Source organism: Phodopus roborovskii, unplaced genomic scaffold (assembly GCF_943737965.1).
Source record: "Phodopus roborovskii unplaced genomic scaffold, PHOROB, whole genome shotgun sequence".
Classification (NCBI taxonomy): Eukaryota; Metazoa; Chordata; class Mammalia; order Rodentia; family Cricetidae; genus Phodopus; species Phodopus roborovskii.
The window spans coordinates 2,743,900-2,763,490 of NW_026126417.1; the positions used below are offsets into that span (position 1 = coordinate 2,743,900).

The 19,591-nt window shown below is 40.1% G+C and overlaps 1 protein-coding gene and 1 non-coding gene across 3 annotated transcripts in view; both read right to left on the bottom strand.

The window, feature by feature from the left end:
- The window catches only part of Fmn1 (formin 1), a 281,305-nt gene that overhangs the window by 244,746 nt on the left and 16,968 nt on the right, over positions 1-19,591 (bottom strand). The window contains exons 1-2 of one of the 2 annotated variants that reach the window (XM_051183777.1): positions 14,445-14,533; positions 11,117-11,292 (exon numbers count right to left, since the gene is read on the bottom strand). In XM_051183777.1, the coding sequence (XP_051039734.1) occupies positions 11,117-11,292; positions 14,445-14,472 (204 nt within the window). In that variant the 5' untranslated portion in view covers positions 14,473-14,533. Of the gene's footprint in view, positions 1-11,116; positions 11,293-14,444; positions 14,534-19,591 lie in introns of those variants that run through there. The other variant, XM_051183776.1, reaches the window with a different exon arrangement.
- On the bottom strand, positions 18,242-18,348 carry LOC127221799 (U6 spliceosomal RNA). Its single transcript, XR_007834498.1, has one exon. It is a non-coding gene; the product is annotated as a U6 spliceosomal RNA (small nuclear RNA).

Genomic DNA, 19,591 nt, shown 5'->3' on the forward strand with positions numbered 1-19,591 from the left:
AGGATATAGGGTAAGAGACTCATAATTGCCTAGTGACTACTTGGGACTGTGTCCTGTCAAACGCAAAGGAATGAGGAATTTTGATTGCAATAACAATGTATGATTGCAAAAAAGGAAAACACAAAGGGGCTGTATAGTCCACCAAACCTTATAAGAAAGAACAAACCCTAATTGCTTCCTGTGGCTAAATGCATCCACTTTGGATGACCCTGACTCTGATATTTTGGGATTATTACTGACCTAAATTGAAAAGGTGTGGTACTAGGAATGTAACTCAGTCAGTATAATGTGTGCCTGGCATGTGCAAGGCTTTGGGCTTAATCTCCAGAAGAGCAAAATAACAAAATTAAACAAAACTAAATAAACACCAGGGCAGGGTAAAAGGGAGAAGAAGAGGAGGAGGAGGAGAAAGATCTGATGGTGCCATTCTGAATAAACTTGCACTTTAGAGGAAATACCCATTGATAAAAATCTGACTTCTTTGAGATTGTGGAAAGAAGGTATCATCACACCAGTTTTATAAACTACATACACAGAACACAGGACTAAAGGAGGAGACTCTAGTTTTGCATACTTGACATTTTCTTTCTCTCTGAGTATGTTTCATTTGCTCAGATATAATTTAAGACTGATTCCAGAGTAAGTTTTCGGGAACCTCTGCAGACTTGGGCAAAAACACAAGCTGGAAGGGGTGGCTAGTCCCTCCCTCTACATCATAGTACTGGGCAGACGTCCAGGATTTCTGATCCAGAGATTACTGGATTGACAACCCTCCAATCTAGGTAGTAAGTCTTTATTAGACTTATTTTAGATTAAGAAATCAAAGTGAAGAGAGTAATTGAGTGGGGTTTCACAGGGTAGTGGTGTGAATGAAGACACAAATATCTAGAACTGAGCATTTACTATATGCCCAAACATTATATTAAATTCTTTGCAAATACTAACTCATTAGAAATAGATAGCTGCTATAGCTTGGAATTTATTCTGTGTTTCCTCTAGGACACAGACACAAAATGATTAAGTGACTCATGTTTATAGGGTCAGTGAACAACAGAACCAGAATTGGACTCTAGTATATACTCTTAACCACCCTCTAGAACTCAGAAGTGGGCTTCTTGCCCTAGATCTGAGGTACACTTTCTCTTCTGGGATAACACAGAGACAGACATCACAAAAACTTATTGACAGAGAATGACTGTGCTTTTACATTGCTGGAACTTTAGAGCAAATTATTTATGTAGTCACTTATTCAAATGTTTAACAATTATAACTTAAATAATTAAATCATTATCTAAAATTAATTTAAATTATTTATTTAAGAAAATTATGTCAGAACTGAAAGAAAAATTAGAGAAACTTCCAGCAGAGGAGTTTCTAAGAGAGGAAAATGCCACTGAATTTTCCTTGTTTAGATTTGTAGGGCCATGACAGAAACTGGATAGAGGATGAAGTAATTTCTACTTGGTTAATTTCCTGGGTTTTCAAGGGCTAAGCCAATGGTGGGCCTAGATTCATTATGCCTGTACCCATGGACCAATAATTAATTTTTTGGGTTTTCAAGAGCTTAGCCAATAGTGGGCTTAGACTCACTATGGCTGTACCTATGGACCAACCAGGGAATGAGCACATACTGGTGATGGACTGCCTACTGTCAGGGCAGATGACACATCCTTCTGTCTATCCGCAACTCCAGCTTTGATCTTGACTGTCTGATAGCTGTTAGTTATTTGCTGAACATTACTACCTTCAAACTTTGCAAATGTCTCATAGCTGTCAATTACACTAGACTTTCTTTGTCCTCTTATTTACATGACCAACTTGTAGCTTTACCATGGCAGAGAGCTAACTTCATACCAGCCACTAAGGCATAGTTGTAGTTTTTCTTGGTTACCTCATTTTTAGCTCCTTAAATAGAGTGGTCTCCTGGCAGGAACCTTCTAGTTTGAAGCTATCTTTCTTTACTGTTGGTCTGTCACAATGAGCTACATTAGGAGCAAGAATTTACAAAAGGATAATACTACTTTGTGGTCATTCCTCAGGAGTTTCAGAGGAGGCCTGCTAGACTGCTGTCAGTGGCCCAGTGCTCTGTCTTTTCTCTTCTTCTTTTCTGTCTAGTCCGGTTATCTCCTACCCAACTATTAGATCTTTCTTCATCTTCTTCATCTTTGCCATGTTAACCTCTAATCTTCCTTTTAATTCCAACCTCTTTTCTCACTATTACTTTCCGGGGCAATTTGCACTGTCTGTGATGGTTCCCTTTCCATTACAATGTACAGAGAGCTATCTTTCTCCTGCATCACTATGAATGAAGAAAAAATAATGGGCAAAGACAGGCTGTATCTTTTAGTTCACCAACTGAAACCTGATGTAGTATTGGGAAAGTAAAGGAAATATGACATCTAAAATTACAAAGTCTCATCTAAAAGGATCATACAAAGGATTGTGGAAGGATATGTATATATCTGAGGCTGAATTAGACTTTGGAAAATTACAAGTCAAACATCTTGACCTCATTTTAAAGATGAAGACATCTGAAGTCAAGAGGAGTCAAACAACTGCTACCAGCTAATTTTGCACAACAGCGTATCTAGAAGGGAAAGGAGATTCCCCACCTCCTGCCCCCCTACCCCTCCCACCTTATCCCTCACCCTACCCCCTTCCAGACACACCCCTTCTGGCAGGACACTGCCCATTGCTAGGCCAGATCTTACCCTTCATTTCCCACATCTTCTAACACCTTCTACTTAATTCAAATGTGAACTAAACTTGAGAGTGCACACTAATGTAACGTAAATTAAACCTCAGACTTCTTAGGCTTCTCCTAGGCTTGTAGCATCTGCACTGCTGCCCCTAAATGACTTATACCAGCTCCAATAATTGCTAGCAACTATTTCTGTTAATCGGCTGAAAAAAAGTCAGGCTGTGGTGGTGCATGCCTATAATCATATCTCTGAGTTTGAGGCTAGCCTGGTTTACAGAGTAAGTTCAGGACAGCCAGGGCAACACAGAGAAATCCTATCTCAAAAAATCAACAAACAACAAAAACAAAACCAGGCCACATGTGCACTTTGTAAGGACAAGTCCCAGTATTAATTAAGGCCTTTTCCCGATGAGCAGTGTAAAATGGTGCCACCATCGAAATGGGTGAAACTTGGACAAGAAAGAATCTAAAAGGAGACTGGTGAGACTGGCCGGGCTGTGAAACTGGAAGAGAGCAGAGTGCGCATGATCTTTTCCTGAACAAGGGCTGTATGCAGTTAGGAGCACAGTTATGGTTCCTAGGCTCCATCCAAGCTGAACAGAAGTCTGCTTCTGGGCACGTGACATTTGTCACCTGGAGAATGACAATACTATGATGGGGGATGTCCTTCTGTATGCTGTGAATATATGGTTCTCTTATTGGTTGATGGATAAAGATGTTTCAGCCAATGGACAGGCAGGATTTAGCCAGGCGGGAAATCGTACAGGGATAAAGGAAGGTAGTAGGCAGAGTCAAGGGAGATGCCATGTAGCTGCGAAGGAAGCAATCATCACAGGTAAGCCAAGATCATGTGGAGATACACAGATTAATAGTTAAGAGAGTTAATAGTTAAGAGAGAGATGGCCAATAAGAATCCTTAGTCATAGGCCAAACATTTTATAATTAATGTAAGCCTCTGTGTATATATTTGGGACAAAAGAGCTGTGGGACCAGGCAGGACAGAAACTTCTGACTACTGTACTATGTGATGGTGATTGTGGGGATTACACAAACAAATGTATGTGTTTGATATTCCCCTCCATGCCTGGCCATAGCACTTCACAGATACTTCATGCTTTCACAGGAAAGAAACAACCTTCTTAGTGATGTCAACCCATACCTAACAGACTTGTTTTTGTTTTTCTTTTGCCTTGTTTTTGACAATAGGAAATAAATTTACTGATGAACTGACAGTCCAAGGAGGGAGCTGCTCTCTCCCAAGTCCCCATTATCAATGCATTTGGAAAAAGGCGACTAATGGTCTCCTAAATCACTATTCCTCTGGACTCCAAAACCACTTTCTCCCCCCCCCCCCCCCAGGGAATTCCTTTGAGTGTTTCAGGGCCAGTACTTTCAGAGTTGAATTTTCCATCTCTTTCACCTTCAGAGAGTGATTAGCTTTAGGTTTTCTCAGGTGACTCTATAGAAGGTCACTAAGTTCATTATTCTTTATTATATTTCCTGGTCCAAGCTGATTTTCAAACCAACTCAACCATTTCAGAAGATAGGGTGAGGAAGGGTGGGGTGAATGTGTAGACTTGGAGCATCTTTCCATTCCTCCACACAGATAGCAACCCCTCAAGGACAGCCACACATCTGTCATTTCCCATCCTCACCATGAGAGCCTGATATTTCCCATATTTCCCTTTTTTTTTTTTTTTTTTTTTTTTTGCCTTTATGTCAATTCATTAGACTTCAAAGGGGCTGCTTCATTTATACTGTGAAAAGTAAGATCAAGCTGGCTATTACAAGGCTGGCATGGTTCTTACTATCAAATATTTCCAAGACTGGATTCCTACAGCGTCAAAGAGCATCTGGAAAGAGGACTCGCTATTAATGACAAATGAAATGATGGAAACAGTAAAGCTGTGACTCCACTTGTGGAGCTCGTGGGAGGGGCAGCCATTAAGGCACAGAATTTTGGGGCCATGTTTCTGAAGGTTCTTGGGGTTTTTCAAAGCCAGGAGAAAATCTGTTGTGCCACAGGGACAACTATGACACAAAGCATAGTTGCTTCTGGTAAAAAAAAAAAAAAATACCAAGAGGGTATGTAATCTAATAATCTGCTTTTGCCTAATGTAGCTTGTTTCTGCTCCTTCCCAAACAGCAACACCAGACAGCTTTCTGCTTCTATAACTAGGCATCTGTTTCTTTCCTTCCTTAATTCTCATATTAATTATTTAGTTAGCATATACAATTATGGATCTCATTAGGACGCCTTTATACATGTGCATCACTGTACTTCGTTCATATTTGTCTCTTTCAAATCATGGTCTCCTCCCACTCTCCAAAAGAGTCACCTACCCCATGCTTCTGCTTTATATAACATCGATAGAAACGTTTAACATTTTTTTTAAAAGTCTAGATTCTGCATATGAGAGATAAAATTGCAATTTTTGTCTTGCTATTTCTTTTCATTATTATCTAGTTATCTTGAAAATCAGTTCAATTCTCCAACTTCCCCAAATCCTTTTTATAAGTTTTTAAAGTTAAAGTAGTAACTAGAAAAATCTAGGGAAGATGGAAACATACCTAAAACAAAACAGAAATGAGTATGCTAGCTGTGGTGGTGGTATGTGTCTATAGTCCCAGCACTTTAGAGAGGGAGGCAATAGAAAGAAAGTTTGAGGCCAGTCTGGGCTACACAGTGAGTTCAAAGCCAGACTGAGCTGCGTTCTGAGCCCCAGTCTCAAATAACAAACCAAACTAGCTCAGTTGTAGAATATGTCTTTAACTTGTCAAGGTTCTAGATTCAATCCCCAGCATCACAAAAGGGGATGGTGGGAAGAGAGAGAGGTAAAGAGGAAGAAACCAGAGTTTAGTTATTAGAAGATCTAGGATGCTAAGTGATAAAATACCATGACCAAAAGCATCTTGGGGAGAGAGGGGTTTGTTTATGTTTTGGCTTTCACACCTCAGTCTATCACTGAGGGAAGTCAGGGCAGAAACTCTGGTTGGAGATGGGTATGCTAGCTGTGGTAAACCTCACCAACCTTGCAATAGTCTTGTAAAGTTTGCTTAGAGACAACCAGTGTTTCTGAATGCCACTGATGTCCAAAGTAAGGAGTATGCAAGATGGGGTCTTTATGTAACCTTTCTTATGCCAAAATTTGACACACAGAACTAAGAGAAAAGTATCTTTAACCTCATTTTTTTTTTCAGATTAACTCTGCCCAATGCAAGTATGTACAATAAAGGAAACATTCTATCTCTTGCCCTCTGAAACAGTCAACAGTAGCCCCACTCAGGTGCTCTCTAAGCACCTAAAAAATGGTCAGTGACTAAGAAATGAAGTTTTGAATAGAACTTCATTGTAGTTCATTTAAATAGCCCCATGTGCCAGTCACTCTTGTGAGCACTGTTATAGATGTTATAGGGAGTTTCAAGGAAATTAGGTCAAGTCTGAGATTAGATACCCAAGGAATGGCAAAGCCAGGTTTTGTACTGTATCCATCTAATTATAAATGTTTCCTATTTTATAGCAGCTTTTTTTTTTTTTTTTTTTTTTTTTTTTGGTTTTTGTTTTGGTTTGGTTTTTTGTTTGTTTGTTTTCTTTGCTATAGTGTACCAGTTCTCTTTTCCACTGAAACACTGAAAGGGAGGCAGAAGAGATCAGCTTTTAAAAAACAAAACCTTTGTCTTAATACCTTTAGCTTTGGTAATCCAATGCTGTTCTGCATTTCCTTGCTGTGTTAGCTACTGCTTTGTTCAGGGACACAGCTGGAGTCATCTGAGAAGCAGAATCCTGTGGTGGTTCCAACTAGAATGGCTCCAACAGGCTCACACATTTGAATGCTTGGTCACCAGGGGGTGGTACTGTTTGGTGGGATTAGGAGGTGTGGCCTTGTTGGAGGAAGTTTGTCACTGGGGGTGGGCTTTGGGGCTTCAGACATATGCAGCCAGGTCCAGTGGCTTTCTCTCTTCTTGCTGCCTGTGTATCCTGATGTAGAACTCTCAGCTCCTTCTACAGGGCCGTACCAGTCTGCATGCCACTATGCTTCCAGCCATTCTGACAATGGATTAAACCTCTCAAACTGTAAGCAATGTAAGCAAACCCCAATTAAGTGTTTTCCTTAATAAGAGTTGCCAGGGTTATGATGATTCATCACAGCAACAGCAACCCTAACTAAGCAAACCTCAACAAAAAAAAAAAAAAAAATGCCTCCATCAGATGCCCTATAGAAAATCCTGTGGGGTGTTTCAATGATTGACATGAGAGGACCCAGCCCACCCTGGGTTTTGTTATCCCTGGACTGCTGGTAATAAGAAGGCAGGTGGAAGGAGCAAACAGGAAGCATCCCCATCTCTCTGTGGCCTCTACTTAAGCTCCTACATCCAGGTCCCTTGAGTTTCTGCCTCCGTGATGGACTGTGATTAGAGTCTGAAAGCCAAAATATAAACCCCCTTCTCCCCAAGATGTGTTTGGTCATGGTATTTTATCACAGCAATAGAAGGGAAATTAAGACACTGTGCATCCCAGATCTTCTAGTAACTAAACAATGAATACCCAGCTGAATGAAAGAACTCTAGCAGCCCAGACTAATATCAGGCTCTACTATGATTTAGGGATGCTAAACTCCCAACAGTTATTAAATGTTCCTATGGTGATATCTTTCTTCTACAAATAAAGTCTGTCTGAGGGTCAGAGAATGGAGCTTGCCACTAGCTAACCATAGAAGCCTGGAGGTCTGTACAGGAAGACAGGAAGTAAGGTAGCCAGACAGAAACATGATACAAGTAGGAAGAAACAGGAAATTGCTCTCTTGTCTGCTAAGATCCTAAAGAGGAAAGGTGTACTATGGCTTGCTCCTTCTCTCTGATCTCCCAGGATTTCCCTCTATATCTGACTTTGGCTCTTTATTATCTAGACTAATTAGGATCTCCGTTCACATTTTGACACCTGACATAGGGGATGAACCCATGACCCTGAGATTAAGACTATCATGTTCTACTGACTGAACTAGCCAGGCTTATATAACTACCATCCTTATATACAACTGATAGTTAGCATGGCCATAGGAAAAGGCTTAGGAAACTCACACTCTAAAGGTAACACTAAAAATCATGTCTAAATTTGAAAGCAAAACAGTGCTGGTTTAATGTCTAATGTATAATGCTGATCAAACTATTGCCTGGTAATATATTCTTTCCTATCCCCAGGTTTTGTGATGACTTGGATCCAGAATGCCCCTCTCAAAGCTCATGAGTTGAAGCCTTGGTCCCTTATGAAACAGTGCTCAGAGGGGACTTGAGGAGGTGACTGGATCAAGAGGGTTCTAACTTCATCAATGGATTAATCATTCAAAAGTTCATAGTTTAATGGGCTATTGTACAGTGGTGGAAACTTCAAAGAGTTGGGGGTCTAGTTGGAGGAAGGTGCTCATTGTATGCCTCAGGATATTTTGTCCCTATGTATACTGACTACTTTTATGTCAACTTGACATAAGCTAGACTCATCGGAAAGAAGGGAACCTCAATTGAAAAAATGTCCCCATAAGATAGGGATGTAGGCAAGCCTATCAGGCATTTTCTTAATTAGTGACTGATAGGGGAGGATACAGACCATTATGGGTAGTGATATTCCTGGGAAGGTGGTCCTGGATTCTTTCTATAAGAAAGAAGGGTGAGCAAGCCATGAGAAGCAAGCCTGTAAGCAGTACCGTCTTGGGCCTATGTATCAGTTCCTGCCTCCAGGTTTCTTCTCTGTTTGAATTCCTCCCTTTACTGCTTTTGATGATGAACTGTTGCATGGAACTAGGAATGAAATAAACCCTTTCCTCCCCAAGTTGCTTTGGGTCATGATGTCTCATCACAGCAATAGGAACCTGACTAAAACATTGTGCCTACATGCCTCCATCTCTACCGCCCTATGCTTACTGTCTAAAAGTTCAGGAGTTGAACAAACCTGACTTGACCATGTATCCCCTGCCACAACAGTCTACTTTATCACACACCTGAAGTAACAGAGTAGGCTGATCACAGGGTGTCATCTCTGAAACCATAGTAGAACATATGCTTGCTTGATTTATGTCAGGTATCTTGATGGAAAGTTGAGTAACACAGTATCTAAACCTCAGCCCCTCTTCCCCCAGCCCCAAGAAAGACCTCTGGTTATTGACAGGGTGCACACACAGTTTCTAAGTAGGAGAATGTTTCAAGTGGAAGTCACACTTGGAATAACAATATCAAACCTGTAAGATTCAAGCCACACTGCCCGAAGAAGGGAGAAGAATCCAAAAGGGAGAAAGGAAATCCAGAGCCAGAGGGTAGGAACTGCTGACCTGAATAACCTTAAAAACTACTCTTATTTAAAAGAAGTTATTACTAATGGAAAATCAAGAGACATGTAAGTGTGTTTTATTTTTATGCATATCAATATAGGTAATATGTAAATATATTTTAGTACATATTTTCAGGAAAGGGGCTTCCTTTTCAGGCAGTGATTCCTATCAAAAGCCCCAAAATACTTGTAGGAAATAGAAATTTTCCATAAGGAACGATTCCTAAATGTTGAGGGGCACGAACAAATACAATTCCAAAACTGAAAACAAATTCAACACTGAGAAGATGATCAAATTCAGGCACACCCTTGATATGACACAATCACTTAAAGCATATCTCTTAAGACTTTATATGGGTTAAGGCATAAAGAAAGAAGGCTATAAAACATAGCGTGCTTGCTTTAAAAAAATCCTCACTGAAAACAAGATATGAGCAGTGAAAAATAAAATAAAACTTATTAATGTTTCAGTGCTGTCCTTGTGCTGAGACAAATGCATTGATTCTGTTTCCCCTAAGCACCGCTATGTTTCAAATAGTTTTCAAGGACTATGTATGATTCCTGCAATTGTAATAAATTAAGCAAAGACATAATTTTATTCACATAGATGAAAGAAAACCAGCTTACACAGTTTGTCATATTTCTAACAAAACAAAGCTACAATCATGAAAGGAAAAAGAAGCAGCCTTTCAAAGTCCATTAGGGTACTATCATCCTCCAGGCTGCTTGTAGTTTGCCACCTACAGTTTGTATCCTAGGCAGATTAAACTAATTTGCCAATAGATGTCGCTGTTGCACTTAAATTGAGTGCATCCCTGCTTTGTGCAAGTTAAGGAGCCTAAAAAAGGGACTGTACAAATCTCTGCATCAACTGTCAATCTCTTCCCTTTCGACTTTATTCCAAAGTCTGTTATCTGTTTCCCTTCCTCCCTCCCCCTCACAAGTGTGTGTATGTGTGTGTGTGAGAGAGAGATAGAGAGACAGAGACAGACAGACAGAGAGAGAGAGAGAGAGAGAGAGGGAGAGAGAGAGAGAGAATTGCTTGCATACCACAAGAATGCTAGATGTTCTAAAGCTGGAGTTAGGTTGATGTGAACTACCATGTGGGAACTAGGAACTAGCCCAGGTCCTCTGCAAGAACAGCAAATACTTTTAACCACTGAGATGGTTCTCCAACCTCTTTTTATGAGAATGGTTTTCTTTTTTTAATGTCAAATGTTTTTCTGAAATGACTACAGTAACTACTATTGTGTGGTTATGGAAGAAAGTTCTATTCGATGGTCACCACCCACCTAAAAATGGCAGATCTGACACACCCCTGGGAAAACCCACAATGCTACTTAGATGACCATAGGCCTAACGCACACTCACCACACACATAGTTTCAGGTCAGAGTATAATGAAACAGAAAACAAGAGATTGTCAATAGGAATCAAAATAAAGGGAGAATAGAAAAAGCCACAGGAAACTGTGGGGGGGGGGTAGTGAGAACGGAACGGATGATTTGGTCAACTCTATCAGGCATCTAAAACTGGAGGTGGCAGACCCCACCCAGTGCTTTGTACTGGGGAGTCAATGCTTCTGTGTCTCTGGATGTGCGAAAGAATGTGAAAGGAGAAGCCTACGTTTTTAAATGGGTCATCCTGTATTTGGCAGATTTCCCACCAACTTGTTGGGCTGTTATTTGAGCAGCTGGAAAGAAAGAAAGGTTTATAGATGTGCAATGAAGACAGGAGACTTGGGTTTCACTGGAAAATGTTGAGTGTATCTGTCAGCTAGCATATGTTATTCGTAAATTTTAGTACAACGATATTAAGTGACTAGCAGCAAATGGGTTTCTTCCCACAGGGAGGTTTAGGCACCAGGGCTAATGAGACAGAGTACCCTGGAAAGAAGCTGTTGACCCAGTCACCTTCTAGGGCACAGCTTTCAGATCACCTTGGTTTGCTGCAGCCCACTGGTTTCTTTCCAACAATGTTCCACATACAGAATATAGCTTCACAAACTTCACAGATACAATGTACACTAAGTATGTATTAAATGAGCCTCTGCAGACCACAAAGAGGCACAAGTTAAGCATGAAGATTTCCACTTACATTGAGATCCAAGTACAATTCGCTTCGACTTGTCTTTTCTCTTTCTTCATGGAGCAGATATGGACAGGGTGGTCCGGCTCTGTAGCCCAGTACCCAAGCACCTCCATCCTTATTGGGAAGTTCTTTAGCTGTCTGCTCATTGAAGTTGTCACAGGGAAAGCCTTCAGAGGTGATACCTATGTGAACACAGGGAAGAGCATCAATGGCATGGCAGGCAGGTGAAATACAATGGAGACAGCAAGTTTAAGAATTCTACCAGGCAGTTTCCAGATTCTGACTTCACTTTGTAGTTTATAGTTTTACAGTTTGCTGTCACAAAAGAGGCTTTTTCCCAATTACTCTTTTGGGGTCTTCAAACATATGCCTTCACCACCTGAAGGATGGTCTGCTAGCTCTTCCCTCTTCTTCACAGTCCTGCTTGCCTGCCCAGGTTGAGCAGTTTGTGTTTATTTGCTATAGGATCAGAGGAGGGCAGAGGTGTAAGTTCTTAGCTCTACTAGTCCACAGCGTCACATCCAAGCCTAATCACTGACTAACTGTTCTTCTGGGCCCATGGCTGTGCCTTATTTCTAAGGACAGAATATTCATGCACTGTGCAGCATGAGTGTCAGTTTGATGGCGAGGGGATGCTGCATGAGTAACCCATTTGGGACTGTTGTTTGTCATTTCTAGAAATTCAACTATTTTACTCTTACCTAAACTATGTCAAATTTTAACATAACCTAGAGCTGGGGAATACTAGTGTTCCTGTTTTAAGGGGGAAACTAAAGCATGAAGAAGGTAAGAGACAGTTTCAAGTTTATAAGATCAGTAAAGGAGAACACAATGGTTGGAAGCCAGGCAGCTGAACAGCAGCTCATATTTTTAAGATGGCCACACAAGCTCTGCGGTAAATGGATGTCATGGTCAGAAAAGCTGCATGCCCTTGGTGCCCCAGAGTTTATGTCAGTTTATTGACAACTTGAGATGCCGCTAAACCTATCAGATGGGAGTTCCCCAAACTTATTTGGTCATAGGTTCCATTTAAACATCTGCTGAGCAAAACAGGTTGTAAACCATTAGCGCTCTACTGGAATGCAGTTTGGAAAATACTAGATTGGATCAACCACAGACAAGCCTCTCGATGCACTCACATTCCTGGTCTGCTTCAAATTCCTGGTAAGCAACCTCGGCAAAACCTGGAGCAACCAGGTGGATGTTAAAGGCTTAGGCCCAGTATCTTTTTGCAATAAGGATCACTGGACATGTGATAGAGTGTTTATTATACATAATCCCTGTAAGAGAGGAGCTCTGGCAGTTATCCAACACCAGCTGATGGCCTCTGCCATGCTGAAAACCTGACTCACAAGTAACCAGAGCCGAGAATAACTCAGCGCCCGAAGGCCTGCCAGGCAGTGCACTTCTCTTACATGACAGCAACACTTTAAGAGTCAGAGAAGCTGAGGACATTTAAGGTTTTGGTTTTTGTTCACTTGTTCAGTTCAGTTCATTGAGTTTTAATCACACTCCCAAGTGAAAATGATGAAAGTCATAATGGTTCTACAGTTACCCTCGGAAGGGCTGTCCAAAGAACACTTTCAGCCACTGGGAAAAAAAAAATAGGAGTTCAGGACATTAGGAGGTCACTGTCATTTCTGCAAATGTGGGGTGTCATTCTGGAAAATGAACTTGGGTACTTCCTTCACAAGAACACCATCTCTCAAGATGAGCCTCTGTCCACTGAGACCCTTGATACCTGATGTCTGCAGAATAATTAGCCAGCAGATCACCTCAGGTTTACTTAGGGAGTCATGTATTGGGGTGTCCCTAATTCCTGTTCTCAAGGAGCAGGCAGAAATCCCAATGCCTAAGAGAACATCAGAGTATCCACATGCAACCCGAAGACTTGAGGCTTATGTGGCTCTCGTGGCTGGGAGATGGCTCATCCTTCCTCCCAGAACATCCTGTCCCTGTTGTTAAGGAACGAGGAAACCTATGGAGTGCTCATGCCACACTGTCTTACTTCTCAGGGCTAGAATTACTCACCAGACACCTGACTTAGGTTCCTACACTCTGTACTTTGGATATGGAGTAAATACTGGCTTGGGTTGAAGGTTACATGAATTAATATAACTATAAAATACATAATATGTATCACAGCACCCCAGGTAAGACAGTCATATTATCAGAGCATATTGTCTGGTGAGACTAAATTTACTATTATAGTATGAATAGTGGTATGAAAGAGTGGTGAATTCACATAAGAGCAAAGGCTTGTGTTTCTAGCTAAAACACACATGTGTGTATGTATATGTGCACACACATGCAAACACACTCACATACCTGCAATGTCTAGCCAACACCACATTAATGAGGTGAGGCATGAAATCCAATTCACTCTTTATTCAGAGGAAAAAACAAGAGAAATCTTAAGCAGAAGCAATAAAAATTAACTTAATTCTGGAGTTGATTTTTTTTTCATTTTTGTTTGCTATTGTGTGTGTGTGTGTGTGTGTGTGTGTGTGTGTGTGTGTGTGTATGTGTGTGTGTGTTTCAAGACATGTTTCTCTGTGTAGCTTTGGCTGTCCTGAAATTCATTCTGTAGACCAGGCTAGCCTCAAACTCATAGAGCTCTGCCTGCCTCTGCCCCCCAAATACTGGGATTAAAGGCAAGCACTATTACTGGTTGGCTTTGATTTTCCTGTTAAAGAGCCAATTTCTGATGCCTAATATCTAATCAGACTATCAATAACCTATGAAGAAAACATGCAAGATAAACCATGATACATGATAATTTTGACAAGGATTATTAGGACAGGAAGGGAACATTGGCAGAAACAGGTTACATGAGACTTATCTCAGAAGTTTGACAAACTAAGGACAGAGGGCAAATTCAAATTAAAAAAATAAATAACAAGTTTATGAAATATTTTTAATAAAAAGTTTTAATAATATAAAAAACAAATGATTTGTAAAAAATGTGCATATCTATATTTATTAAGACAGGAGGGTATGCCTGTATTATTCTTTTTACCTTAGTAAACAAAAAAAGCAAAAAATTAACTTGGAACAGGTGAGTAAATGTGCCCTCACAGTCAACTGTCCCTTAATTTCTAATACAAATGGATTTTCAAGGTGTTAGATTTTTGTTGAACATTCTTTCTGAAACACTGAACATCATCAACTTAATTGATCATCTTTCCTTTTAAGGTTGTGATGAGTCTAATTTTACTAAGTACTTATTAGTTGGCCCCCTGATTGATCACATATACACACAAAGGTTAATTTGACAGGTGAGCATGGTTAATAGGACATAGGGCACAGATACACAAAGGGTAAGGTGGCTTACCTTTAAAGTCTGTGTTTTCCCCAACCATTCAAATGATGAGCTGCACTTGGCTGATGCTAAACCTATGACATCAGCAGCAGGCTGCTGTCAGTAATCAAAACGGTGGAAGCAGACAGAAAGAAAAGGTAATATGCCATTTACAATGGAGGCAGTATTCACAACCCACCTACCCCAAGTGCAGTCTCTCTGCCTGTGGCACACCTATTACTGTTTGAATTCTTTGCTCCTCCCTGTTTTGTCAGGGTGGACTCGGGATTTTACCCCTGTCCCTCTGACTCCAAAGAGAGACAGTGCTTCATAGCCACATACATATTGGATCTGGCCATGCAGTCTGCTCTGGCTGAATGAGTGTGGGTCACGAAATCGTGCACACCTCTGTACATGATATTCACACCCATGCCCATAGCTCTGGCAAAAGTACAGTGTCCTGGGTAGTTTCGTTCAGACTCAACACTCTATATTGTCTTACTCCAACTCCCATTCTAGTGGTGGTAAATGTGGGTAGAATTTTGAAGAAAAAAATCTTGTTAGTACATCCCAGGAGAATCATGAGCAAGGACCACCAGCTCCTCACCACCATGGCATGGAATTGTGTGAGGAGGAAGGTGTGTCTATGTGAGAAGGCTGTTGGTAGGAAGGATTGGGGAACAGGCTACAGCAGTTTGAGAATCTATAAGGCAAGATCACAGCTATCAAATGAATGAAATGTTCTGATGTCTAAAATGATATTTAACATCAAACTAAATGAAACAGGGTTCTACTTCCTGTGTCCCCACCTGTGTTACAGCTGAGGGAACTAAATCTCAAGAGGATTTCGGTATTTTCAGTGCACTTATTAGAAGAAAAGCTGGAATGAAAAGCTGGATTCTAGAAATCTCCTATTCTACTTAGAGAAGGACATTATTTATGGACCATCCACAGATGGGGATGCTGAGGTAAGAGACGGAAGATGGACTGGGGAAGAGCACTGGCAGGGCTTTGACGGGTGAGCTTGATTCCTGGCTGCTTCTAATATTAATGGCTTAACCTTGAAGCTACCAAACATCCTCACATCATCACTTCCTCACCAATAAAAATGGGATAATAGGGATAAGCCTGGTAATGAACTGGAATACAAATTATTTTCTTCCAGGAAACTTCCCAGGCTGTGGGTGTATGAACTGCATGAGGGATGCAAATAAATCGTTGTTACAGAAATAACATACGCAATGGAGGTATATTAAATATCACTTGTATCAATGAATGAGGAACTTTGTATCAAAGAAGTTAAAGAGAGTAATTAAGCTCATAGGAATTTATGGAAACACTCCAGTTAAAGTAGATCCCAAGTCTGTTCAAGACCCCCCAAAATAGAATTAATATCATCTGATGTAACAGTTTCAGGTCAGTGGCTGAGCAGCTCTGCTAATGGCCCCTTAGAGGTTTTCATGGAGACATTGAGATGGTTCTTTGCTGAAGGTCAAATACATGACCTTTGAACCCAGTAAGCCTGTTTACAGACACAGATTCCCATGGAATAGTATTTTAAAGTGTCATATCAATATACATTGTAATAATAATTACATTAACTTTCTCACATGCTCTTTTCTTGGGAGGGATATAAACATCAAATGAGGGGGAAATATAACTAAAACGAGGAAACTTGTTTGCAAATACAGCTATGCTGAATATTTTAACAAGGGTCACACATTTAAAATAGCACAAATGACTCTGAGAATGGGGGAAGACCAGGGGGAGATGCACCTAGGTAAAAATTGGTGTAAAATAACTGAGAGATGTTTAGGAAGTTGTAGGAGTCATGAGACATTAAGACCCTTTGTCTAGTGTCAGATAGTAAATGCTTAAGAAAGTAGAAGATACAAAAAATAGTTTTTTTAAATAAAAAAATGGGTGTACTGCTTGATACAGAATATACTTCAAGCAAAGCCAAGACAGAGTACGATTTTAGTCACTAAAGGTAAAATCAAATAATATTTTTATTTCATGTAATATTATTCCAATTTTTATGTGGATAGTGTTTTATGTGAAAATGGTAACATTCTAAGCATTGACATATAAAACATGCATATCAATGGAATTTTAAAAAGCTCCTTTGGAAAAAAATTTTGAGATCCACAGAAATGAGGACATACATAGTAAGATAATCAGGGGGTGGGGTCCTTTTTATTATTATTAATGGTAAACACATAAGAAATAAGAATAAAACATGGTTCTAAGAATGCAATAAAAGAAGTACGAAATGACATTCTATTATTTCATTTGTTACCAAATGAAAGAAAAAGCCTGATCCCTTGGGTCTAGTGTAGATTTTCCTGATACAGAATTCTCTTGACCTTAACTCCATGCCAGATGTTTGTCCAACTATCTTCACTGAGTTTTGTTAGCAGCATTGGGGTTATAAAGGCATATCAAGCTGTCTGCTAATAATCTTTGCTCTTTAAGTATGGCTATTGCCTTGAGTGCCCAATGCTCTAAATTTTTAAGCAGAATTGCCTGTTAGAAGTCTCTGACAAACATCTAGATACTCACATCACTGCCTTTTACCAAGTATCTCAAACACTAGAATTTTTTTAAAACAAATTTTTATTTAAATTAAAAACAATCTTATTTTATATACCAATCCCAGTTCCCTCTCCCTCCTATCCTCCCATCCTCCCATGCCTCCCACCAACCCCTATTGCACCTTCCATCTACTCCCCAAGGAGGGTGAGGCCTCCACTGAGGGATCATCAAAGTCTGTCACATCATTTGGGGCAGGACCTAGGCCCTCCCCTATGTATCTAGGCTGAGAGACTATCTCTCCATAGGGAATGGGCTCCCAAAGTTCATTTGTGCACTATGGATAAATACTGGTTCCACTGCCAGAGGCCCCATAAACTGCCCAGGCCTCCCAACTGACATCCACACTCAGGGGGCTTGGTTCAGTCCTAAACTGGTTCCCCAGCTGTCAGACTGGGGTCCGTGAGCTTCCACTTGCTCAGGTCAGCTGTTTCTGTAGGTTTCCCCAGCATGGTCTTGACCCCTTTGCTCATCACTCCTCCTTCTCTACAACTGGATTCCAGGAGTTCAGCTCAGTATTTAGCTTTGGATGTCTGCTTCTGCTTCCATTAGCTATTGGATGAAGGCTCTATGATGGCATTTAAGGTAGTCATCAATCTTGTTATTGGGGAAGGGCATTTAAGGTAGTCCCTCCACTCTTGCTTAGATTCTTAGTTTGGGTCATCCTTGTGTATCTCCGGACATTTCCTTAGTGCCAGATTTCTCTTTAAACCTATAATGGCTCCCTCTATTAAGGTATCTCTTTGCTGGCTCTCTTTCTCTATTCTTCCTCCAACTCAATCGTCAGGATCGCTTATGTTCTCCTCCTCCTCCACCTTCTCCCCTCTTCTTTCTCCCACCTCCCTCTCCATATCTCCCATGCTCCCAATTTGCTCAGGAGATCTTGTTCCTTTCCCCTTCTCCAGGGGACTACTTATGTCTCTTGTAGGGTCCTTCTTGTTTCCCAGCTTCTCTGGGGTTGCGGATTGTGGACACCAGAATTTGGAACATCCCTTCTCCCACCTGGCATTGGTACTGAGGAGAAGCCCTGTGCCAGCAATCTTTGCTGAGGCTCCCAGCAAACTGATTTTTCTAAGGGGGAGTAATGTCTGATATAGGAAATTTACTGTGTTTCATATACTTTATATATATTATACATGGCTGGGAATCTTCCCAACGATCCAAACTAGGTATAAAGTCTCCTAGTTTCTTTTCTTTGCTTTCTTTCTTTCTTTCTTTCTTTTTTTTTTTTTTTTTTTTTTTTTTTTGGACACTTCACGAATTTGCATGTCATCTTTGCATAGTGGCCATGCTAATCTTCTCTATATCGTTCCAATTTCAGTGTATGTGCTGCTAAAGCAAGCACAAGTCTCCAAGTTTTAAAGATAGGAAAATAGTTGCTCAGGGAGAAACAGGAAGTAGCAGAACTGTTTTCAGAACCCACAGCCCAGAGTTAACCTCCTGCCATATTCAGCTAAACCAACTTCAGGAAGCAATTACTGCTAGATGTTCAATGGCAAGCAGCAGTATAAGTTTTGGGAGAGTAGAAACACATGAGGTGAACCTCACATCTATCCATTTCTGCCAAAATCTGATTTCTGGGTTGCAAAGGAAAAATAAAGCGGGCCCTGGAAAGTTTTTCTGATATTTTAAGCATTCTTGCATGCATATTATTAGGAGCACATAGATTGAGCAGAAATATTCAAAGAGATATCAACTCTAATTATGAAGAAAATTATAAACCCATGAATTAAATCATCAACACAAATACATCATAATCAGTAATAAATAAAATTGCTAAAAGCCACTGATAAAATGATTACTATAAAAGCAGTTAGAGAAAAACTGGATACTGTTACAAACTTTCAATAAGAACTAAAAAGACAGAAGACAAAAGACAAAGAGGGTGGACAGTACCTCAGTGGAATTCAAGGGAATGGGAAAGAGAGAAATGGCATAATGAGGAGTCACTTTATTGAAAAGTTATAACAGTCCTAAATTTGTATTAATTGTACCTAATAAAAGAACTTCAAAGTACATGAAACACTACCAGAAATAAATGGAGAAATATACAAATTCAAAGTCACACTGAGAGACTTCAATATTATTCTCTTATTAATTGCCATAAAAGTGTGACAGAAAATCAATGGAGAAGTCAGGAATGGTTGCTCATGCCTATCACTCCAACACTCAGAAAGCTGAAGCAGGAGGATCACCATAAGTTCAAGGTCACCTAAATTCAGGATAGCCTGGAATACATAGTGAGACCCTATCTCAAAATAAGACTGTAAAATCAGTAGATATAAAATAATTAGTATATTTTATTTAATATTTATGATGTATCCTCTTCAATAATTGAAAAATCACACTATTTTCAGATACATATAGAATGCATTCTTAAATATTTGGAAATTAGACAACATACTTTACCTCAAGTGTTAAAATCACAAGAAAAATGAGAAGATATTTGGGTCATAATGAACTTGCCCAATACTGAATGACTCTTCCCCCAACTTCTTAACAGCAGTTTTTTTTCTTCAGGCCAAGGAAATGTTGGACACATAGTTAACTTATGGAAAACACTCATATGCTTCCTGAACACTGCAGTT